The sequence below is a fragment of the Falco naumanni genome, chromosome 8, assembly GCF_017639655.2.
Source record: "Falco naumanni isolate bFalNau1 chromosome 8, bFalNau1.pat, whole genome shotgun sequence".
Classification (NCBI taxonomy): Eukaryota; Metazoa; Chordata; class Aves; order Falconiformes; family Falconidae; genus Falco; species Falco naumanni.
Genome location: NC_054061.1, coordinates 22291992 through 22317985, shown reverse-complemented (window position 1 = coordinate 22317985; position 25994 = coordinate 22291992). Strand labels below are relative to the sequence as shown.

At 43.0% G+C, this 25994-nt stretch overlaps 1 protein-coding gene across 2 annotated transcripts in view; it reads right to left on the bottom strand.

The window, feature by feature from the left end:
* Positions 1-25994, bottom strand: part of ACVR1 (activin A receptor type 1) — a 67953-nt gene that overhangs the window by 1497 nt on the left and 40462 nt on the right. Inside the window, exons 3-9 of one of the 2 annotated variants that reach the window (XM_040603750.1) lie at positions 23034-23300; positions 22302-22519; positions 16010-16109; positions 13565-13711; positions 10770-11045; positions 7390-7587; positions 827-961 (exon numbers count right to left, since the gene is read on the bottom strand). In XM_040603750.1, coding sequence (XP_040459684.1) covers positions 827-961; positions 7390-7587; positions 10770-11045; positions 13565-13711; positions 16010-16109; positions 22302-22519; positions 23034-23300 — 1341 coding nt within the window. The remainder of the gene's footprint in view (positions 1-826; positions 962-7389; positions 7588-10769; positions 11046-13564; positions 13712-16009; positions 16110-22301; positions 22520-23033; positions 23301-25994) is intronic. The other variant, XM_040603749.1, reaches the window with a different exon arrangement.

The window sequence follows — 25994 nt, the reverse complement described above, 5'->3', positions numbered from 1 at the left end:
ACAACAATTTGGCTGGAGTGACAAGCTAGTGTAGTTTTAAACAGCTGACGTTTGGGGTTTTTTCTAATGAAGAGAACACTCTACAAAATCTCTTTTCAATGAAACTGGCTCCTGCAAGATCAGCAATGGAAGCCAGAGAAGGCACAGATTTTCTGCCAGTGATTTCACCATGTCCACCACTTTAAATTGCTGGGATTCACAGCTGGTTGGTGCAGCAGCACAGGCCATGACTCTACAGCCAAAATCTTATAGATGGGACCTTGTCCTTGCTGGCCCTAGCCAGCTGTACAGATTCAAACCAACCTCCACAGCTTCAGTAATAAGGAACAAACCAGCTGGTCAACCTGGAGAGTTCAGGCTGATTCTGGTGAAGAAAAATAAACTTCAGCATTAGGCTTTCAGAAAGAACAGCAGTCCCTTCTCCTGTAGACAGGAGAGACCCCAAAACTGTTGTAAAATCACATGCTTATGAGCCACAAAGTCCTATGCAGACTACCTTCCCCCTCAATAAATTTCCCCTTGGAGAGATGATATCAACATAGGAAGAGCAGCTTCAGAACAGTTACTGTTAAATTGGGCTACTAAAAGGCTAATCTGTGAATAGCTCAGACTTAAGTCATAAGTTTGCTTATTGCATTTCTTCCTGTTCCAACGTAAAAGGTCCATGCCAGCATGCTTCTGAGATCTGTACAGGTAAAGTTCCTGACAAGTAGCACTGAGATCATTTCAATTTCAAATTATAATTGAAAATAACTTTCATGATTTTATTTCAAAAGAAGAAAGGTCGGCTTGTTATCTTCTGCAAACCACTCACAAGCACACCTACTTACAGGGTCTGAGAACCATCTGTTGGGAATGTTCGGCCTTTGCTGATCTACACAGACCACTTTTCTCATGTCTTCAAAACTGGGATCATTTGGAACCAAGTCATAAAATGGTGGTTTATAGTCTTCCACAATACCTGGTGAGACACAAACAAGAGAGGCATTATTTAATGACTGCGCCAGTGAAACAGCACTGCTGCACAGAAAGAGAGAACACATGACCTAGCCATTTAAGAAGCACAGAAGTCTTTTACAAGTTAACACAATGTCAAGCAGCCATTAAACAGAACAGCACTTACTATCATAGCAACAGCTTTTTCTATCCAAAATGTTAATCAATTGGCTTATACTACAATTCCACAAAGTAAAACTATATTCGTTTTGCAGATGCTTGAGCTGAAATGCTGCAAAAAATTCACTTGCCAAAAGGCCATCTTCTATAATGCATGGAGGTTTACTGACTACCATGAAACTGGGATTTCTACTAGCAAATGTAAAAAATTTAAAGGTCTGCACTGTGGTTTTTAATAGGATTACCACACATTTTGCATGGTTTTATGATTCCTGAAAGCGTCCAATAAGCATGTCAGCATCTACAGACCCTCACGCTGGTGCCTTAAGTGATTTTGGTTTTGGTTATTAATAAAGTAAAATACACAGGGTAATGGGTACCACATGCCACCACAAAGCCAAACACCTGAGAGCCTGTGGCATCCAGTGTCTGAACGTATTTTCTAGGATGCTGCATTGAAAAACGGGCTTGTGTGTGTGCTCTCAACTTGGCAACCAGCTCACATAAAACTGGCAGGCTAAAAAGCCTTTTGCCTACTCTAAGACATGCATGCAGCACTGTTGTTTCATCAGTGGATTAAGCTCACAAGTGATCTACAGGGAGCTCAACTTTCTTAGGAAGCCAATTTAAAAACTGGTGTTCAAAAACAGGCATTTGGGTCAGCAGCCTGGAAGAACACCAAGCAAATGAGGCCCTCTATGTACAGTAGAAACATGGTCAGAAGATTAAAACTGCTTTTTGGTAGACTGGCAGCTGTCCCACAGTCAGATGTACGTGAAATCCAGGAGAATTTCTGTTGCTTTGGATATACTGAAGTTTAAAAGAGGTTCTCAAACTTTGTTACAGCGGTTTGAGTTTTAGTTTTCTTGTTCTGTTGGAGGTGAAGATCAAAATCCCATAGATACTCTGTAAAAATCCCTATCTGTGATGAACAGTTGAAAAGGGAAATGGTCTTCAGGAAATTGCAACTCCCTTAGAACACAGTAGAACAGTTCAAAGATCTGTCTACGCAAGTGAGTTACCATAGCAAAGTAACTAGCAGACTGCAGGTTTGCCCTGTGGTATTCTGACATGGATGCAGAAGGACAGACTATATCACACAGTGCGTAAAGCAGCATCACCCATCCATCCACCTCCTTAGGTTAATTCATAATTGCGTACACCAAGCATCACCTACGCGGCTGAACTCTTGCCTTTACACTCCTCCTGCTTCCTCGCAAAACACAGAAAAAAGTTTATTGTGAGAACTCAAGAACACAAAAAGCCTCCTTGTGTATCCACACTGTCTATGCTGTTGTTTCAGATGAAGTAGTGGCTTTATAAGAGTCAAATGCAGAACTTCACAGCTATGTCATATAGCCCTGAAAATGTTTCCAGGGTCACCAGGACATTACAGATCAACTTTATCACTAAAAGAGAGTGTCTGGTTCTAATTTACTATTTTCATGTAGTCTTTCCAAAGTATAGGGTATATAACTAGCTATTTCAGATAAGATGTGCAGTAATAAAGATGAAATTATGTGGGTCTAGCCTTTGCTCCAGTAGAGTGCTCTGATCTACCACAGCCAAACAGCACAGTCCCTGCGGGACCACTGCTGGCTCCGCAGCAGCCTGTCGGCAGTGCCAGCGAGCCACTGCAACCTCTAGCCCACACTGCCCTGCTCACAAAACCATCACTGAACTGTGACACGCTTCCCTCGCCCACTGCCCCGGGAGAGCGAGCCTGCCGCTCGCTACGAGCCAGACCTCAGGGTCCGTCAGCGCGACCTACAGCTTGCCGCTTTCCACATGCTTTTAAGATGACTTCTGTCATTTATACTACATTCTCCCCCTCCCCCGGGTTGCTGGCTTTTTGCTACTCAAATCAACTAGGACTCACACATACAGTGGCATTTTCTTGACGTTTATTCTTTGTTACTGTAATAAATGTCTTCACAGTTATTCTTTGTTACTGTAACACCAGCTTGTCCTATGCATGCAGGAACCTAACTGCTGGAGCAAGGCACGGGCTATGCAAACACCGAAGCGACAGACACAGCCTTGCAGATAACACAATGATCACATACCCAGGGGTGGCTTTGAGCAACAACCGTCTTTCAGCTTCTGATGTTACTATTGATATTGAACAAGATCACAATACCTGGAACAACAGTGAAAATTCACAAGGAACAGAACTCTCAGAGCCAGGCACTGGGTAAGCAACGATGCAAGGCACTGAACACTAGGAAGAGAGCACATTCAAAAAAGCAGCGACCTCCACTCTACAAGGAACACACACTGTTCTATTTTAAGTGAGTAAAATACTGATTTGGGGGCTTAAATCACATTTTCAAGCACAGAAAGGAATGCTGAGTGGCTCCTGATATAGCACAAAGACAATATGTAAGTGGTCTTGGTTGTGGAGAAGGAGTTTCCTATAACATTTTCCTCCTTACATTAAGCCACAATAAGAAAGTGCAGAGAATCACTGTGTCACCTCGAGGACTGTTTGATAAGTTAAAAAAATGAATTCAAAATTTTAAAAAGTTAAACATGTAAAAGTAAAAATTTAAAAAAAAAAAATTAGAATAAAATTTTAAAAAGCCATCAGACTTATTAGCCAGATTACAACTTCAGAGTCTCCACAAACTGAAGCACTAAACCAGGCTGGCTCACTGCAACAGACTCTGCAACGAGATGGCAGCAAAAATTTCTAGTACACTTAACTGACGAGTGCCTCTGGCCCACCCCATCACCCAGCTCACAGGAGCATGCTACCTTGACCTCAGCATGCTCACTCCCAGTGCTGAAGTCTTACTACAAATCAAACAGGGTTATCTGAGCGATCACCTGATGAAGTAATGATTTCCACACTGCTAAATACTAGGATTAGAGAGAAAATGTTTACTCCACTTCAAACCAGTGCAAGGAAGTGTAATTACTTATGGCAACAGCCAAAAATACAGAGCAATTAGAAGTACGTACTGTGGCATTAGTATCACCACTGTCTTAAATTTAAGATTTTAGACATGACTCAATGTCATGATGTATCTGTATTACTGTCAAAAGTGCTTCCACAGTGGCACTGAGCTCAGCCTAAATCAAAGTACCACATCATTTAGCCATCACCTTTGGCAGGTCTGCAGCCCATGCTGAGTTCCATACCATCTTGGTGAAGCTGCCAGCACGATCTAAGCTCTCCGGTTGAACGTAGCTCAGGTACATTTTCTGTGAACTGCAGTTACTGCCGCAATACATACGTACCAGAACTTCAGCACAGAAATATCTAAATAATAGGTACTGTTTCACGGAAGTCTCATTTCAAGAGGTAACTAGGTAAGACTACATGTATTTTTTACGTATACATATATTATGTATGTACAGTATAGACACACAAAAGTATAAACGTATATTCATACACGAAGAGAGCCAGACATCTAAATATTCCACACAGGATGACCAGCCTCCAAAACAGTCCTGTGGCAAGGCAGATTCCAGACGAACTACTCAAAATTCAAGAGTGGCAATTAAAACAAAACTTATCAGTGTTATATATGTGAATGTTTGTCATCACACAGGCCAGCTGCTACGTTCAAACAGCCAGCACTACCCGGTGCCTGTGCAAGCATGTACCCCTGCAAGCACTGCCGGTCCTGCCACCCACAGCTACGAGCACAGCCCCTCAGCAGACAGACTGCCCCCTCCACAGCTGGCTTCCCTTCCCATCGCAGTGAGCATCACCTACCGCACAGCGAATTAATCAACCCCTGCCCAGCAAACCCACCACGGCAACTGGTAAGCTCCAGTGCTCACAGGCTGCTGAGACAAAGTGCAGAATATAAAACTGCACTGAAAACAATGAAGTTACACCTTAAATTCTCAAGGCACTCACACTGACATGAACTGCAACCCAGAGGTCTCCAAGTATTGGGAAATGCAACGAGCAAGTCTTCGTAACTGCCTATGACACACATTTACCAATAAATGGAGTACGTCGTAAGAAGAAATTAATACCAAGTGTTCATGATACCTTCCTCCTTTCTCTGGGTAACCACATACACGTTCACCCAAGATCATCATCACACTGTGATTTAGCTGACTTATGTTCTTATATCAGAACAATACCTATTCCTTTTGCTGCGTATGTCTTCAAGTAACACCTCAGAGAGCGTAGGGAGAAGACGAGGTTATAAGCTTAGCTCCAGCCACTCCACAGAAAGCTTATGGAAGTTCCCTTCAGGTCCTGGAGTCAGTCCCATGGCTGCCACCAGCTTCCAGCAAGACAGGAGTTGCTCACTATGGACCCTACAAGTTAAACTGCATCTGTCCAAAACAGCTGAGCACCTGCATAGATTGCCCTGCTCTCTTCTTAGCCAAGAACCCATTTTGGATCTCTTCAGAGCTATCAAAGCAAGCTCTCAGGCTTACAAGGAGCCTTTAAATTTGCCACCTGAGCCTACCTGAAGCATTTTGCTACCTTCAAGTCAGTTTTGTTTAAGCACCTTGTAAGTATCCTCGGGAAGACAGGGGCCTGGGACAGTGCTCCAGGCCCCAGGGAATCTCCCAGCAAGCTTAGAAGGTCTGCAAGTCTTTTCAGAAGTGTCACCTTCCAGCAGCCTTCTTGTAACGAGCCTCATTGCAGTGTTTCTGGAGACAACTAGCTGCCTATGGCTGCTGTGCTGAGAATTACGCTGAACAAGGGAGCAATACTTTTTTTCCCTTTTTTTACTCACATTAAATTACTTTGGCCACCAACAGATAGCAGATGAAGGAAAAGGTTCATACTTAGAAGAAGCCCTGTACCTCAATAGAGTAACAGTATTTGTTTGCTTCTAGAGCCGTTGTACACATGCCTGCCCGCTCCCCACAGCCCAACGTAACATCATTTGGACAGGATTCACATTGGGGTCAGTGAACAGAGGGGAGATAATGCATGAGAAACAACAGGAGGCAAGTACCTAACTTCCCCTAGAATTGAAGCCAGGCTTTGTTACCCTGTACTAGCTACCATGAGCCACTGCTGTCAATACCTTATATTGCAGCCTGCCTCTGTCCACTCGCTGCTCCCTTGTACCTATCTCTCCAGAAACCACTCACACTCCCTCCTTTGGCTCTCAACAGTTGCTTTTTGAAAACATGACAAAAGCATATCTTAACCCTTTCCTCCAAAATCTTCCCTCCAATTCCAACTTGCAATAGTTCCTACCAAAAAAACCAAAAGCCCTCAATCCTCCAGAGTTTGAGCCACTCTGACTACTGCCTATCATTCTGACCATGCCCCCTTCAAACGAGTTTGCACTTGGATCCTAAACTGGCAGGCACCAGCCTGACCTGCCCTGTGAGGTTCCAGCCTACCATCAGGCTCAGAGGGAAACACTGATACTACACACAAACACAAGAACCAAGATACAATCAACTGTTCTCAGCCAGAGCAAATGAATGACTGGCTGTCTTTTCCTGAAGAAGAAGATAAACTCGCTGTCTGATGTCAGTCACAGAAACCCCCAATTTGGACTTAGTGCGAATAAATCAGACACAGAGCAAATAAATGCATATGACGATACAAAATTTCCTCAGATTTAAACATGTCACTGTTAACAACCATCAATGCCAGTCTCTCCAGACACACCTGAGAGGCGTCTTCTGCATTCTCCTCTCCCCTTGGGTACTGAGAACACAACCTGAGGTCCAGAAGTCAGAAAGAACTCCTGAATTGACAAGGCCAAAAAAAATCGCACCAACAGAGACCCAGCTCAAAGGTTCTTAATTCCAGACACCCTTGCCAAGGAAACATGAAGCAACACTGTATGGTACAGAACAGGACTGTGGTGGCCCTTTTCCCAAGCAGAACTGTGAGTCCTGCTTTGTGAGTGCATTTAACTTGGTAAAGTAAGAACACCCCTGATTTCCAATCACTTCACTTTCTATGTATTCTCCTTCTGCTCCTCAAGTTTTGTCATAAGAAACAGCCACCTTAAAGTATTGACCATGGTTTAATACACATGGAAAAAGTTTAGACTTTCTCATCTAAAATTTTAACTTAGTTGACTATTCAGTATGAATTATTTAGAAAGTAGCAGAGTTCTCTTCTCTACCAGAAATGATGATATTGGGCCACTGTACCCAATGTACTAACAACTTCAACCCAGGCAGCAAAGCGTCAGCAATCCAAACACTTTGGAGGTCCAGTATTTTACTATGCATCCTACGCATTTTGGTGGCAGATTCTTTGCTGTGAAATTACCATTCACTTGACCCCTTCTAAAAACAAGTAAAGGAGTCTCAAATACTTACCGTTGCTAACCATGCGTCTAGCTACTTCCCAAAGGACCAGCCCGAAAGCCCAGATATCGACCCTTTTATACGAGTCAAAGCAGTCTGCCTGGATAGTTTCATCCAAGACTTCTGGAGCCATGTAGCGTTTGGTACCCACACGGGGATTGTTCCCCACATCCAACTGATTCGTGCTTTGGGAGTGCATAACTGCAAGGCCTGAAGGATGAGGGGAAGGAGAAAAAAAAAGAAATTACTGTCAAGTCCCCTTTAATAGTATAGCAGCATACATTTAAAATTACGTGTGACCAGCGACACCCATCAGAGTTTCTTAAAAAGAAGCAGCTGAGAGTCCAACTGTCCAAAGACCAACTGGGTCAGCTCCAAACTAGCTATCAAAAACAGCCACTGTGTCCATAGACTTAGACCAATTATCTCCTCAGGGATTATCATTAAGCATTTTATTGCACTGTTGCAAAATGTTGTCATTAAGTGTTTTGCAGCCACTGGATGTCACCAGCGCTCTAGGCACGTAATACACAGAAGGTCAAGCATCTGTTACTTAGAAGAAAACAATTTTACACAGCATTCAAATTTATTTATAGAACATTTGGGTAGGTGGATATATCCGAACTGTGGGGAAGAGGAAGAAAAACACTGCATGATGGATATACACAAGTTAAAAAATGAAGCTGGAAAATAAAAAACATCGTATTTGCAGCAGCTTGAAAAATAAACATCCTCAAGCTGATCTAAAATGAGTCAGTCAAAGCCACTCTACCTGGTTTCTACTAATTACTAAACATTTAGGCAAAGAACATTATGTGAGGGACTAAATTACTGTAAATTTGGAAACACACAGAGTACTCATTCTGCCATGGTAAACAGAGAGTACTGCAAATTGAACAGCAACAGGTGCATGACATAACTAAGCAATAGAAAAGATGACACAAACTCTCCCTAATTTCCTCAACAAATCTTGTAAGAATAACATATACTATTTACATTTAACATGAGTTTATTTTAGATGAAACTTAAAAAAGCTTTTTAACTCAGTCCTATACAAAAATTAGCCTGTCATGAGGTCAATAATTTTTCTTTCAAAAATAAAAAGAGACTGTACTTCAACATAACAAAAATTTGGAAATGCTTTCCTACAATTTAAATACACTTAAGTAATTTCAAGCTGCTAAGAAAACTGTTATGGCACCTCTACAAAGATACCATCTACTAACCCCATAACTGACAAGAAGATAATTTGGAAAGGTTGCTCTCCAGACAAAAATATTTTTGTCATATACACACACACACATATCTCACACACATATATACATTTATGTATTTTTATATTTATATTAATATTATACAATATGTGTGGTTTATACTTCTGTAAAAAAACAAAACCAAAAATTTGCACATTGGAAACAAAGGTTAGAAAACAAATTTCCCGGCAAACTCTGAAGACATCAAGACTCTGGAAAACACTTTGATAAAAATCATAATTCTCCATCCAAATTGGGCAAATAAGATTAAATAGATTGACAGGTCAAAGGTTTAAGGCTGAGGGATGCAAGTCAGCATCCTGCACACTACAAACTAAGAAAGTGTTGCAATAAGGTCAGGGGACAACGATGTTGTAATCAGGTTCTCATCATGGAGGCATCTGTGCTGTTTATGAGAGTTAGGAAGCAGATATTACACTACCTCAGTTTCTTTTCACCTCAGAAGATCTCAGTGCACATTTAAGTTAAGGGCACATAAGTGCTTGTGCTTGTCAGAGAAGCTCTTACTTTAAGATACTAATTCACTAAAGGAAAAAAAAAAAAAAAAAAAAAAAAGAAAAAGCTGGGCAGGAATACAAATTGATGGAACACATTGGTTTTCAAGACACCAGAAAAATCTCTTTAGTATACTGGAGTATCTGCTAGCAACCAAAATTCAGCAAACAGGTTTGTTAGCATTCTTTGCACCTACCTCACAAATACCCGTGTTTGTTTCGAATGGATATTCGCTGCCCTATAGAGAGGGGCAAGGGGCAGGAGGGAGTAAGAGGAGGCCTGGGTTTTTTCTTCATTTTGTATAAGTATTATTCTGCTGCTCTATAAAGTTGCTCAACTAAAACCTATTATCATGCACGTGAATTGCTTTAGAAGTAGAAGGGCAGAACTTTTCCACAGTGCTGACAGACTGAAGCGAGACTGACATCCATCCTTGGACTTTACCACACGGTTTCTGCTTAGCTAGAACATATTTGAAACAGCCAGTTTTGTAACTGCAACCCTAGATACTTGGGTTGCTCTTTGAGATCCCGGGTTCCAGCACGCTTGCTGAAGGACAAGCAGCCCATTCACAAAGCTCCTGCGCCTGCTGCCAGCCAGAAGGACCGAGACTGAATGGCAACAGACAACAAGCCACGCTGCGGTTCAGGCGTACAGCGCCCAGGCTGCCGGCAAAACAGACAGCTACGAGCTGTGCATCAAAGCCATTTGTTCCTCTCCGTTTTCAGAGCTGACATCTATTCTTAACGGGCAGACTGCAAGCCCAGAACCTGGTGTGACCCACAGAACCCAAGTGCAGCTTAGCTATGGGCAGCCACAGTGAACCTTTTCATCTGCTCTGCTCCTACTGACCAGCCTCTTAGTGCCATTTTTCTTGTTTGGTACATGTGTTGAAATATAATAGGATACAATAATAGTAAAAAAAAAAAAAAAAAAAAAAAAAAGACAAAGATACAGAAAAAAAGGGCATGGATATATGCCAGAAGCAACAAATTCTTTGGTAACTCTCCCTTACGGATAAGGAACAAAGAACATGTCAAGATGCACGCCTGAGGATGTCATGTTTTAAAAAATAGCTATTTTGCCACCACAGAAACTAACTGGGAAATGTTTATTGTTGTGCTCTTTCAGAGTATCTTGCATGTATGTGAAACCTCTAGACAAATAACGTAGGAGATCTGCCTTTATCAGTGTGATGTCAACCAAGGGCAACACGCGCTGCCCCCTCCTCGGTCTGAGGTACAAATGTATCTAAAAGCCAGTCTCTAAAGCCTTGTATTTCCAGCCTACAGCTCCACTTTTTTGACTTACTATTCCCTCTGCAAATGTAAAAGGCCCAGGTGAGTGGTTTCCCTTTTTCCTGGTACCTCCTGCCCTTCAGGCAAAAGTGACAGGAGCTACACGGTGCAATTTTCATTGAAAAGAAACAACAAACCACCAAATTTCCCACCTCCCGGCACCCATTTTGCCCAGCCGATGGCCACCCGGGGCCCCTGCTCTGCCGCGGTTCGCTCCCGCGCTCCGGGGCCAACTCGGGGCGCCGGCCCGGCCGTTGCTGGGCGCCAGGCGCCCCCTGGCGGCAGGGCTGACCCAGCGCAACCCGCGCCCGCTGCCCCCACGCACCCAGATCCGCGATGCAGCACTGCCCGTTCTTCTTAACGAGGATGTTCTTGCTCTTCAAGTCCCGATGAGAAATGGCGGGCTTCCCCTGGGTCCCAAAGATCTCTATGTGCAAGTGTGCAAGGCCGCTAGCTATGGACAGCACTATGCGCAGGCAGCTGACCGTGTCCAGGGTAGTGAGCTGCAGGTAGTCGTACAGGGACCCCATCTCGTGGTAGTGGGTGATCAGCCACAGCTGGGTGCTGGAGTTTCTGGAAGTCATGTCAGATGCGATAAAACCTAGGAAGAGAGGAAGGAAAAAGAAAAAAGGAGAAACACCACAATAAAGTGACAAAGTTCTTACAAGAGTGACGCCCCACCCCCCCACCCCCCAAGAAAAGAATCAATACTACCAGGCCCCTCTTGCCATTTCAAACGCTATTTAATTAAATTTTTTCCACTATTGTACCACACTGAAAACAGACTGCAGGTATTATTACCATGATGAAAAAAGAGCTGACGTACTCTGGAACTCTTCAGTCTATTCACAAGAATGCACTTTGTCAGTCACACCAAACACATCTACTTGTTAGGACCACATACTTTTTGTATTTAAAAAAAAAAAAAAAAAAAATGTATTTTTTCCTTCCTTCTTTTTGAAGGACTTAGGAGTGGGGAAGTTTCCAGTTAAACAAGATGACCTGTCCACTCAAGAGGACCATGCTGGAAAGAAGCAAGACCTCCAACAGACAGGTCCCAAGTAATCATTCCCATTTTTCTGGACAACAAGCAACCAGTGCAGGCCACCGAGGTCACGTGCATTCCACGTACCCACCACATCCCAACCAACAGACACCCCATGCTGTGCCAGCTTCACGTTTACATCCGAGGTAACTCTTTTCAGAGTACTTTCGACAACCAGCCCCACACATCAAATGCTTGCTGTTCCCCACAGGTACCACCACACCCTTCTGACCAAACACAGATTGGAAAAAGCACATCTGCCCCCAACAACTTGCTCTCCAGCGCTCTCCAACTGCTCCACAGGCTGCAGAGGGACTGCTGCCGCCCAGGCCCACCGGACTGCCCTGAGCTGCCCTAGGCTCCAAACGCCTGATCTGCTTAGCTGTTCACCTGCTCGCAACGGAGCCCCAGGATAGAAGCAGCAGATGGCTAAGGAGCATGGGGCAGCACCGGAAGATCAGTGTAGCGAAAACCAAAGAATAATAATTCTTCTACTCCAAATACCAGACAGTTCAACTGGTGTGCAACTTACTTCCAGGGAAGTAAGGCAGACCCCCTTTATGCATCATAGCCATATTTCACAATGATTTTCTACAAAGGAACAGAGGAAAATGTCTCTTTGAAACTCATGCTTCCAAAAATGTGGTGTTTTAAAACTGCATCCAAACCTCAGGAGTCGCTCCCTTCCTGTTACCTCCGAGATCACCGTGCATCTGCACACTGTTCACCTCAACAGCTTTAGCTGGGAAGCAACAGAAGTTTCATTCCCAAGTTAGAGGAACAAATCATGCTTATTAAAAGCCCACATATGACATTGTCACTACCTTCTCTCCTGAAGTCAGATTTCTGCACAATGTGATGCTTTTGTAATCTGTAATATTGTTTAACATCACATCTAAAAAACCTCTATAAAATAGCCAACAAATTTGACAGTTATCAAGAAAGACTAAATACACTCAGAGGAACATGGGAAATGTGTAATGTAATTTCAGCCAAGTTACTTGCTCTCTCGGGGATGGAAAGTTCAATAATTCACATTTCAGGAGGCCATCAAATTGTTTTGGTAGTAACAAAGGAACTGCTTCAGGACACATCAGACAAATATCTAGCAGGGTGACCTATAGAGCCAAGGAACACACTCTGACAGGAAACGAGAATAGGGAAAAACTAAATAAGTAAAACTGATTGTAGACAGACTGATTGGGGGTGAGGTATTGTCAACAGGCAGAAAATATGCTGCTGCTTTTGTATGTAAAGGTAGCACATCAGTGAAAGAAGGTCATGTCTACAAGGATTCAAAAGGGCTGCTTAAACTTCAGCCATGGCTCACAACACAAAAAAGCCATTTTCTAAGCTCTCAGAACTGAGCACACAAGGTACAAGGGATGCAGAAAATTCAAAATCATCATACTCACATACTTACAGAGAAATGAGATACATCATAAAGGGGCAACTATAGTTGAAGTTTCAACACCAAAAGGAGCTTAGTTTGACCCTGAGCAGAACACTTAACAGAAAAAATAATGGATTCATACTGCACTTTATTCAGGCACAATGGAAAGTATTCAAATATTTAAACCTCTATATTACAAACTCTTCTCCACTTTTTCTGCTTTCATTTTGCCCAGGTAAACTGAAGTTATAAGGAAACAGATCCACTAGAACTTCCCCACCTAACACACTGTGCAACACACTTTCGGCACTTGGCTGCCCTGCAAGAAGAGCTGCAAGGGCGAGTTCTTAGCATGTGGGTCTGTGTCACCTCCATTCTTTTCTACACACTGTGCTGCTGACAACTGATTAATCTGGTTGACTGCTGCTTGCTAGAATATTGGAGGAGGACAACGATTCATGGTTACTATGATACTTTATCCAGCTGAGACTGAGGTTTCAGCACCCCCTGGCAAGGCTCTGCCTTAGAATTTCCCTTCAACTATTTATCACAAAGACAAAAACCTAATCTCAAAGGTTGCAAGACATCTGGTGAATCTGCAGCGCTCTGCAAGTCAATTGTTCAGTTAATTCACCTTTACAGCAGCTACACTAGGATACATGAATATGGTTGTCCTACTTACCTAAAATATTTTCATGCCGCAGCAATACAGTGTTGTACAATTCAGTTTCCCTGAACCAGGATTTTTCATCCCTAGAAGAGAAGATCTTCACAGCAACATTTTCTCCTTGCCACTGACCCCTCCAAACTTCTCCGTAACGGCCCTTTCCTGGTGGGGGAAAAAACCCACAAAGCTGTTAACTAATAATCTTCATAGGACAGAAGGACCAGAATTAGCTAATACGATGGAAACTCAACAGTCATGGCCCAAGTATCACACTGACATAGTTTGACTACCCCTGCAAATACTTTTTCCCACTTCATAGTCATGCTGTGCTCCGCTGTCCCTTAATTTTTCCTGTTTGATTCAACTACAAACTCAGAGTATGTATCTCTCCTCCTTGCATGCTGGTACAGAGGACAGAGGGTTTGTACTGGGCAGGTGTAATCATTCGACCACCAGCAACGAAAGCACTCTGCAGCTTAAACAAGTTGGGCAGCATACTACAAGGTCATTCTACACAACACAAATAAATCTATGAATTCTGAAGTTAGGAGGACAGGACGGATATATAATGCTGGGGGGATAGAGCCTTTACATCTCTGTTACATCATCAGCCCTTGTAAAAAACAGTCAGCACAGCCAGACACACAAAATGCAGAATGACAATTAATAAAATAAACAAACCCAAAACAACAAAAAAACCCAACCCCAAATAAAAACAAAAGAGAAAATCCAGCAACAAACAACAATTAAAAAGGATTTAGGGAAAAAAAAAACCCACCAAACCCAATCCTGCTCTGTGGAGATCAGGACACACTGTCTGCATGCTAAGGTTTTTACCCAAATAGCTTAGAAGAAACGTATGAAGTTATCAAGCACACAAAAGCAAAGCAACATCCTGGACTAGGCAGACTGCAAGTTCTGGTCATTGCCATTTTCATCACAGTCCACCTACAATAGCCTCTGACTTCATGCAACAAATTGTGCTAGATTTGACAACTATAAATATCTAAACTCTGCCCTTCATTGCTATGCTATTCAGTGTTCTTTAGAGGCACATATGAATCAGCAGCAGGTATAACCAAATGAAGAGAGACACCCAACACCGATGTCTCAATGCCACCACCCAGAAGAGGCTTCCTGCACAAGTGCTTTCATCTGGTTCTGCTATACAGGCTAAAACACATGGTGTCTGGAAATAGTGCCAGCCTGAGTTAACTTGGGAGCAGGCATAATTCCAGACACACACACTTACTCACACGAATATATACATGCACAGAAAAATGTCTATTGCAGGCAAAATCATCATACATATCATATCCTACAGTTGCAGAGAATCAGTGGATGTACGCTTGGATTTAATGCAAGTGTGAACAGTTGTGCCTACTCAAATACATACTATAAGCCAAAAGCAAAGAAACACTGGGGAAAAGTAGGCCCAGTCCCTCTAGGTTCACAGATTCATCTGTTTTAGTCAGACTTGATTTAACATCCTGATCTAGTGACTTACAGGAAAATGTTAACCCATTCTGAGTTCAAGCCACTGAAGCAGCAGCACAGAACATACTTAAGCAGTCCTTTTTTTTCCCTGCTGGAATCAATCATTATGCTTTCCTCACCTCTTTAGTGCCAGTATGGCATCTCAGCTCAGTCACTGCCTCAGGGTATCTTTGACCCAAATGCTTCCTAAAACTACTAAACTCCAATTTAACACCATTCAATTCATAATATATATACAGGCTGAAGAAAAACATCACAGATCCTTAAAATGAATCCTGAAGTCCTGAAAAAAACTAAAGAGCCAGAAGAGTTTTAGGGAAGAATTACTAGAAAGATTCTCTCTTTAAGGGGGAAAAGAGCAGCAACAGTACATCATCGCCTACACAGTCCCAAAACAACAGCGCAGAGCAGGTAAGTTACAAAACATTCATGCTCCCATTTTAATGGCATAAACCCACAGGGTTTTGGTGTAGGTTTTTTGTTTGTTTGTTTTTCCCAATGCCCCATTGGCTGCTTTGCTTGATGCTTTAACTCCAGATCTCAAATCCAGATGATCCTTTTCTAATTCTAAAGCTTTCTAACTGAACACCATTTAATGAACCAATGTTTCACAGTTTGACAGTTTCAAACTTCAAATTGAGCTTGCTTTTTTAAAAACATAGTTTACTTAGCTTACAAAGTACGCAAACAAGCCTAGTTTGTGGTTTTTAACATTGCCTTACTGAACAAAGCTTTATTTTTCAATCGTAGAGCTCAGGTGATATTTGCCCCTTTCTTCTGCACAGATCTGACAGGAATTTTTCCACTCCAGTTTCCAAACCCAGACATGTGCCATAAGCTGAAGCCTGAGAAGTTTTGTATAAGCGACTGAGAAAAAACAGTTGATTAGGATGGGATATAAAGCTTTCATTCTGCATTTGCTACCAAGACTTGGCACTAGATGCAAACAAGAATTATACTAACCTACACACTCTACAAGCGTGATCTGGCGAGCCACTGTTCTTTGCACCAAGAAAGGAAGTCCAGAACCACTTCCAGATGTGCAGGAATGGTCCAATAAATCCTGTTCAAAAACAAAAGCAGAAGTTTACAACCTATGAGAAACTACATTTTCTCCCCATTTAAATACACAAAGGCACACCACTTCACAGGACAGGTTAAGTTAAAGTTTATTAGTATCTCAATGGCTCTGGTGATGCCACTTGGTCACTCAGGGTCAAGACAAACCACTGCCATCACCATACAGATGGCCACAGAATGCTATTCAGCAAGATTTTAGCACTTCAAAGAACATCCCATGCATAGAAGAGATTGGTAGGGGAGCTGTAACTTAGGCGTAATCACTTTCTGTTGGAAGTTTTGCAAACAAGACAAGGAACAGCAAACAAATCAAGCATCATTCTCAGATTTCGTATTCTGTCTCTGTCTTATATTTGGCATTACAGTATCATTTTGTTTAGCAAATAAATAATTTTGTTTAGTAAATAACATGACAACAAATTTACTGACCGTGAACCTGGAAGCTCACTCATAGCCTACAAGCTGTCCCCTGTAGTCAAATTCCACCCTTTTTCAGTCCCTTGTTGTTTTCTTACTTAGCTTATGCTATCTCAATTCTGTATCTGTCACCTATTTCAAATAGGTTAATATCAGCTCTTCTCCCCCCATAGTTTTCTATGTCTTGCAATAATCTGAGCCGCCTCAAAAAGAAATAAACTTACTTTCTCTGACTTCTACACTTAAAACCTTCATCCCTATAACAGTTAGCAGAAAGAAAAACAGTATTTACTTCTGAATATTCCTGCAGACTTTTCCCATTCTTCCAGTCACCTGTGGCTTTCCTAGTAATGATGACTAGAAGGGCACAGCAACCCTAATGCGTTTTCAGTAATCAGAGGTAAAGTCATGTCCCAGCCCCGCTGATCTATGGCACCAGATACTCTCAAAATCTATTTTACAAATCGCTATGAATAAACGTGTATTAGGAGGAGACATTCAGAACTCTGAATGGTTTTTTATTACTATAAACAGACTCTAGAAAGAGCCACAGCTGAAAGTTCCCAATTGAAATGGTAAGACAGATAAAACCAACATATTCTTGTGATACAACTTGTTTTTCAGCACCTTTTTAATCGGTGGCCTGCACACAATTTGTGCTCAGCTGACTGTTTTGTCTGAAGTCATACGGGGAGGGGAGTCAGTCTTGCTGAAGGAAAACCTACAAACGGGTGCCTTCTGTGTCCATGTGAGCCGAGGGGAGAGGTGACAGCCCAGAGCTCACGTCCCAGGCCTCACAGCCAGGGGTGCCTCAGGGGCACCCAGACCTGACAGACACCCACCCGCGGGGACGAGACAGCTGCCGACACCACTGCCCACCAGCACAAGTGCCTGCCACCACCCCCACCCCCCCATGAAGCACACTCTGGCAGGTGGAGTGGGCAAGCACCCCAAAACCAAACCCTCCTGGAAGGGCTGAGCCAGCAGGTGCAGCACCCCAGGCCCCCATCGCCGACATACCACCCTCCCCACTTTTGAGTCCAAGCTTGGATTTACAAAACTACATGCTGCTGCAAATCCGAGCTTCAGCTGTAACAGAGCGGGAGGAAGGCTGCTGCAGTGATCCTCACTGCCTCGCTCTTGCATGCTCTGCTTTGCTTCTGACAGTGGGAGCCACTGGTGAACTGCAGGTTAACTACACCCAGTGCTATCTGGGATGTCCTAGTGTATCTTACCAGGCACCACCCCAGAGAAGAACAAGGACCCAAGAAGTCCTGTATCATACTCGTCAGACTTGCACAAGATATCCTGAAAACCACATGGCACCTTGATGTCACTAGGCACCTCTGTTTTAGCAACCAAATCCCAAATGCAAATGTGAAGTTAATTTAGTAAGTCACAGAGAAGAGAAACAAAATCATTTAATACTTTGCTGTGATTGCAGGTAACCTGCTGGGTTAGGATTTGTAGATACATCTGCAGCATGGCAACAACTGCTAGCTGCAGGAGCCCACTACCTTCAGCAAGGAAGGTAAGGAGAGAGAGAGATGCTTTGGTTACAGTTTATTTCACATGCATTACACAGTAAGCTGATAGAGAACTGTTACTCCCAAACTACAGGCTCGCCTTTGCTCAGTCTGCCCCCATCCAGTTTTCTGTCCTTTTCCTCCATTCCATTTGCATCTCTTCCCTCCACCCTGGTTACAGCATTCATTCCAGTTCTCCCCTGCCATATACACCGTGCTGGTTTCCCACCCCAGCTCCCATCCCTGCCCTTGCTGCCATTACTCCCTCAGCCCTGTACTGTCAATGACAGTCTCCCCAACACTGCCCGCTCCCAGGACACCTGGGTGCTGCCCAGCCTCCTCTGCTCCACCTCGGCCCTGCATCCAGAAACACCCCAAAGGTGCCCTGGCTGGGGAAGAAGCATGCCCCATCTCTGTGGGGAGCACCACACGGCATCCGGAGGGGAACAGACTCACACATCCAGGAACAGATCTTATAAACCATAAGCTTTTGAAGTGGCTCAAAACGGAGAGCCCTGAGAAGAATGGCCACAAGCATGTCTGCCACCACAGGGCTTTCCCTGATAAATATCAGGTCCCTGCCCCAAATCAGAACTTTAAAAAGACAACACTCAAATTACTTATTCTAAGTCTTCTTTCCCTAAAGTGGCTGAATGGCACTGGATGAACAGTCCCTTTTAAAAAAAGAGTCATTCTGTGGTAGACAACAGTCATATGAGAACTTTTGGTCCAAACTATTAAAATTTGGTACAGTTACAAATAACTGAAAACAGTTTTAAAATAAACAAGGCAATAGGAGATTTACCTGTATCACCTACACTAGATACAACATTGATACTCCAAAAACTTTTCATAACAAGTCTTTCTTAAATTTTTTTACCAGTTTCTGGTATTTTTAGTGCACAGACACCAGACTTTAAACTGTAAGCTTATAAAAAGACATGAGTGAGATTCTAATTGAATGTTAAAATCCTATTAGCCTTTTAAAGTGCTAATACCCAGCGACTTTTATGGCTAGGACTTCCATACTATTTCAAAGCGTTAACTGTATTACTGGACTTTTTTTATCCTCTTTTCCTTTGTAAAGAGAAAAAAAAAAGGCATAAGCACAATCAACTTCCTAGTATTGCCAGCAAACTGCACTACCGAGCTTTAACCAGATCCAGTGAAATCTCATTTCTCCTAACAAATTTTTAATGAGTGCTCAAGAAAAACATAATCTAAGAATAACAGGAGACTACTGTTTTGCTTTTTAATACAAACTGAGACAGCTCATTTTCCTTCCTGCTTATACCAGAGACAAATCCCCCCCAAACTTATCTGCAGCGACTGTAAAAACAGGATTTGAAGAGGCCACAGCTCTTTCCACTCCCCATTAGGAAGCTTAGGGCTTTAAGCATTTGCGACACTATGGAGACTAATCCTAAATGTAAACTAATCTAATGCACAACAGAACCGGCAGTTTAAAACACACAATGGAGAAGAAAAATCTGGAATTTAAAAAAGACTCACTGTTTAGATGAACATTTAGAAACAAGGAACTATCAATTTATTTATTTTTTCATCACCAACACTCACGAGGCACACCAGAGACACTGCAATCATACAGCTATGAAGGTCTAACAGCTGAGAACAAAACAGCTCCATTAGAACAAGCTTTTACAGTTAGCAACTTCTCAAATTTCTTTTTAAAAGAATTTTGATTTATTCTTCTCAGGTTTTATCACCCTTTCCAAGTAACATTAAACGACTTGAAGTGCAAAAGGTTTGCAAATGGAATGGAAATGGTCTTGCACTGATAAGAGATAAGAGCTGGTATGAGCTGGCAAGCAGTGCTTAGTTACACACATGCCTAGTTCACTGTGAACATATCAAAACTGGCTGCTTTTTAGAACAGTAAGACAGAATCTAGCCTTGTGGGCTAATTCAAGAGCGCCAAAGGCGCTTCAAAAAAATTAAATTACCAAGTATAGTTTATATAGGGTCAAGCTGAAGCAAAATAGCAGGGCTGTAGTAGAAAGCTGCTGTAGTTTGCACTCATACTTGATGCATGTGAAGTGCTCTGACATTTCAAGCACTAAGAGGAAGGCAATTCCCTTTGCATCCTCTTACCAAGGAAGCCAAAAATTGTTACCAGAGTGACCACTCTAAGGTACCTCTAGATTGGTATCTTGCCCCTGACCGCACCCAAAAGCGGTGCCCTTTATTAGGGTATTACAAATGCAGTGGAGTAGCGGACATATAGTAGTATCAGACATATGGAAGTATACAGGGGCACTGGGGTATGAGAGTATTGGAATCTAGAAGTGTGATAACATACATGATGCTTTCCTCTAACGCTCTCCCAGCCTCCAAGCACATTCAGCTCTGGAACTTCCTTAGCTGGTTTGATGGTTGGTTGGTTTTTTTCTGTGTGTTAGGGTTTTTTGTGTTGTTTTTTTTGCACACCCCCACACCCGTGTGGTTTGTTTTTTTTTTTTTTAGTGAGCTTAACAACATACAGTCTTCTCATCCTGTTGCTCTTTGAATACATACAAACTTGTAGCATCTAGAAAATTTGCTAGGCAAGGAGTTCCAGTGGTTCAATTATCACTGCGTTAAGAACCACCTTCCTTATTTTTATCCTTGCTGTTACTTGCTAATTTTGATGCCTCCCCTTGTTATTACATTGCAGAAAGTGAAAAACTGATTCCTATATACCCTCTCCCTCTCCTTGACAAGTTTCATGTCTCCACCATACATGCGCCCCCCCCGCCCCCCCCCCCTTAAGAGAACCAGGATCATCTTCCTGGCTGAAGCATTGCTTTCATCCAGGTGACCAGGAGTCTTATTATTTACTTGTAATCTATTGTTCCTTAAAGGATCTTCCCTGCTCCAATGGTATCCCTTACTGGCCATCTCAAACCCTGAAAACTTACTTGTCAGGACATACTGTCTTGTGAACAAAAAGGTTTTCCACATGATTCTTCTAGCACTTATTCACAGTGGTGTTTTATAGAAACTTCTCTGCGTCAGAACAAAGAGATGCAAGAAATAGTTCCCAGCTCCCCAAAATAGTTCCACTTCCTGAGCAGTCCCACGAATCTTTCTTTTAATAAATTCCCACAGCTGGGCCTGCAAAGCAGTTGTCAACTTTCAGGTGAGGAGATGCAACTGTTTTCTGGGGTATTTTTTGGACATAGCCACAACTGCTTCCCTAGTCAGTGATAACCAACACTTTCTAAGGAAGGTATCGAAAGGTATCCCTCACTTAAAAAAATACCCATTTTTTCCTACAGAGAGAAACCCAATCCAAAACACAGAAAGAAAATACCCAGTCAATGTATTTAGTAGCATGGTATTTGTGGTTTGGACCCTTTTTCTTAGCCACTTTTCAACTCTGCAGTGAAAGCACCTAAATGGAAAACGTTTTCCAACCTCTTAATGTTGAAGAGATTTTATCTTAGAAATGCAAGGAGGAGAAAACTTCCCTTCCTTGCACTAGTTTCGGAAACAAACACTCAAGGTGCCTGTGAAGCCTTACTTACTCAGTTTCAATTAAGCATGGGAATGTGCTAGGACCACTTTTTTCTGGCCTCAAGTGAAGGGGTAAGATACATTAAGTCTTTAAAAAGGAAACACTTCCCCATACAATTTTATTTTCCAGATACTGCATAAACAAGAACACATTTTAAAAACTGAAGTTTGAGTAAGCAGTTCTCATTCCTTAAAATTCCTACCACTCTTCTGTCAACAGCATTTCACTGATTTTCTAGTCATCTGAGAACCCTTCTACTAAGATCATGGGAGTCACTTTTCAAGCTTTAAAAAGTTAAAAGATACCTGTATTTTCTTCTTCCTCTAGCAATCACATCTTTTCTAACCTTCCAGGCTGTCTTTTGTTATAAAAGATGTAGTACATTTTCACACCTTTTGTATCACTTTCAGGCTACCAACAATCAGGCATACTCTTTGCTGCTGTTTAGACATCGCTTCTAGGAACATAAACAGTTTGACTACAGTTTATATCAATTCTCCAGGTCAAAGGATCTATACTTGCAAAAGCTATCTTTTGGTTAAGTTTCATTTAAACTATAACTTTGCAAGCACAGGAACGTGATCACCAAAGTCCTAAATCTAAGTGGCATCCCCAGGTCCTGTTATTGATGTGGCCATGCCTGGAGGGTACGAGAGGGGAGCTCAGAAGCAAAGAAAGATCGCACAAATTTTCACCATGCGTGCAGGTTACTTACTGCCAACGTGCTGTCTCCAACATTTGATGCAATGAGTCCCTCAATTGTGCCATATTCTGCATCTCTAGAATTGAGCCTCTCCATATGGTTCTTCTGTATTCTCCGGATGATCAGCACAGCTACTGCAGAAAAAACTACCAACACTATCACAGGGGCTAGTATAACAATGATTAGTGTTTCCATGCTGTAACCTGCAGCTTCTCCTTGAAAGGTTTGCCCTGAGAGAGGAGGGGGGAAGGGGAGGAAAAAAAAACAGAGAAGAAAAAAAATTTTTTTTTGAATTCCCAGCAAAAGTCTTTAAAATGAGTAGCACTGACACAAACATTTAACTTGGCAGCCACCTAGTCTGAAAGAGGCTGTGAGACAGCCAGAGCTATGAGTGTGTGCTTATACAAAAGATGCTACAGGAACAACTCCCTGCAGAGCTATCAGAACAACCCACCCCTTCAGAACAGTGACTGAACAATTCACTCACAGGCAGTAACTCAATCCCAGCCCTGACTGCACACTGTAACCCCTATCATTCATCCAGCAATACAGATCATTCAACCTGTGGACATCAGATGTGTGCCAGTGGGCCCCAGGGTGGGGAACAGAGCAGAGAGGGCCTCACTGTGTTGATGAAACCCTTACTTTTGCTACCACTGAAGCCATCTCACTTCCATCACATCAGATGAAAGCCGAACCCTCTTCCCTTTCTCAACACGCACGACTTATTAATTAACCTCTCACCTTTAGAAGAAGGCAACTGTGCAGTGATATTCATGTTGCACAGGTATCCCTGGCAGCACTCAACAGCTTGGTCAGGAGACGGAGGTGTTTTGCATGTCATTTTCCCTTGTTCGTAGACTTGGAAACAGCCTTTCTGGTAAACCTTAGCACCATCATTAATGCTCAGGGAAGCAAAACATTGCTGGCCTTGGCAACGATCTCCATTCCCACAGGACATGCCTTCACACACACATTCATAGTGGACCATATTTAGCTTCAGTTCATCATCTGTAAAAGGGGAAAGTTGAGGAAAAAAATACTCTCAATAGCTTCAGTTATATAGAGCTAATTAAATCATTAGACAATATGCCTTCTGTTTAAGGGAAGAAATAATACTTGCAGTTAGTGCTGAAGAACCACCAAGCAGGAGCTAACGATACTAATTTAGCTGTTTTAGAAAGACAAAGATATGAGCTTTCACTATCAAAGAAATACCAGTCATATCTGCCCGCTCCAGGTACTCAAATTTCCAGAGTTCAGTGACATTTTACATCACCTCTTGCACATACACTACTGCAGGTAGACAACACAGGGGGGTCACCTCTACAGGGACACTCAGCAGGGAGGAAAAAAACCTAACAAACAGTAAATCTAAGCAGATTTGCTAAACCACATTATATTTCTATATGGAAATAGTTATTCTCAAGCATTCTGGCAATGACTAACTAAATTACATTAGCACCATTTAAATTTGCAGCGGACACAGCTACACAGGATTTAGCAGGTCTAACTAGCTTGCTTGCTAAGTACATCTGGACCTACTGTCCCAGGAAGGCAAGCCTTTGAGAAGTACCTTGCAAGTCTGAGTAACCACTGGAGATAAAAGGTAAAGTGAGAAGCCACACACACTGTCAGCAGGTACACTCCCTACCTTCCAACTCCAGGTGCTTTTGCTAAGTAAAAGTAAGAATTTTAAGAGAATATATACAGTAGGAAACTAAACTTCTACGCATCCTCACAAAGTGTCCAGAGATTCCCTAGCTGGGAAAAACCCCGCACTCTGCCCAGAACCGCACACACTGCCGCTTTCAGGAAGAGCACATGCCTTTAGACACACAGCACAGGGTCGCTCCGGTCTCCACAGGAGAGGACACCACTTGACTAGCTAATGGAGGACACTGGAAGCTCTTCAGTTTCCTGGAAGACACAGGTGCCCATGGTAGTAAACAGCCATGTGCACTCACAGATGGCTGAGAAAAGAGACACAGCTGTGAAGGACAGAATAAGACACTGGTCTCTGTTACATGCATCCTGTGCGCACACATACACATATTTATGCCAACTTAAATCATGCCTACATTCTCTTTTTCAGTTTTAACACACAGGAGAAATTTCCAGCCACAAATACAGTGGATGCTCCTACAACAGCAGCTGAACATACCATGTGTTGGCCTTTTTCAAGCCTATCATTAGAGTCTGCCCATTGGGAACGTAACTCTGTTTCCCCCCTTTGTTTTCCTCCCCTCCTCCTCCCACAGTGAACAAATTCACAAACACAATTTTCCATTTCTGAACTGCTAACAAAAACTAAATTAAGGAAAGAATCCTGAAACTGGACAGTGTCTGTCACAGTACTGGCACACACAATCCCAGACATACACGTACCAAGTAATAACTTTGCTAGTTTTGTGGAACTTTTTTTTTTAAAAAAAAAAAGTCATGCCAAACATTCCTATAATAAAAGTTGTGTTCCTTTTCTTCCTCCCACAACAGCAGCAGTAAAACACAACTGGTATTGTAACACACAAGCCCTTCATCTTGGTTCGTCTGGCTGGAACTGCCGAAGGCATTCAAAGCCAGAGACCATCAAGGGACTTACTCCCAGACCATGGTCACAACCTGCCTGAAAGAGTACAAGCTCCATACCTTTGGTAAGGACAGCCTTCCCCACACAGCCCTCAGGCAGCAAGGATTTCAGTACCTCCCAGTGAGCAAGATGTTTCTGCTGTCAGACAAACACTTGTCTGCGAGGACAGAGCTGAGGTTTGCAGACTGCCATTGCAGCTATTAAGTAACAGCAGAAACAGCTGCTGTACAGAGTAGGACAACCAACCCACCATCTGACAGCGGTACTAAGTCCACGAGGAAAATTCATCTGGCATGCAGCCTGACCCAGCCTAATGCTCCCCCCTCTTCTCTTGACTCATGGACCCTTCAAGACTGAGCAAACCTCACGCAAGCCAGAGGAGCAGTTCTGGCAGAAAACCACCTCCGCTCACATGCCGCCTCTTTGGGGAGCTCTGCAATCCCCCCAAAAAGGCCAGGAAGTGACCGCACAGCCACAGGGCAGTTCATCAGCCCATGCAGAGCAAACTTGACATCCCTTACAAGCAATGAACTAGGACACTACAACTCCAAACATGCTGCCCGTCTTCTGAAAAGACTGCTGTAGTCCGAACGCAGGGTGAGCGATCTGACATGACACGTAGGCTGTGGATTCCTTTAATAGAGCATGAAGACAAAGTAACCCTGACTGCATACATGTAAATTGCTGCAGATCCTGATGTATCCATGGACCAATACAGACCGATTACCTGCTGTAAAAAATGAAACATCTCTGGTGAGGAGCTCCCTGGCTGGAAATGGAGATACCCTCCTTCATGACTGTTACTATCCCTTATGCCCCAGCTGCTCCATTCTTAGTTGTTTTTCCAGCTCCTTGGTACACACAAGGCTTATTCAGGCTGCAGAACCAGCCAAAGCACCAGCCGTGTCCTCCATTCCCACCTCTGCAGGCCACCAGCTATGGCAGAGCTGCAGGTCTGAAGCCTGAGAGCAGACAGATGGGGCGATGCTTCAGCAAACACGCACAAGCCAAGCACTGCACTGTACCCATGAAGGCCACAAACGAGCCAGCCGGGGAGGGCCGGGTACTCCATAGCCGTATTTCCCCCAAAAGCACAGTCTGCCAGCCTACGGCAA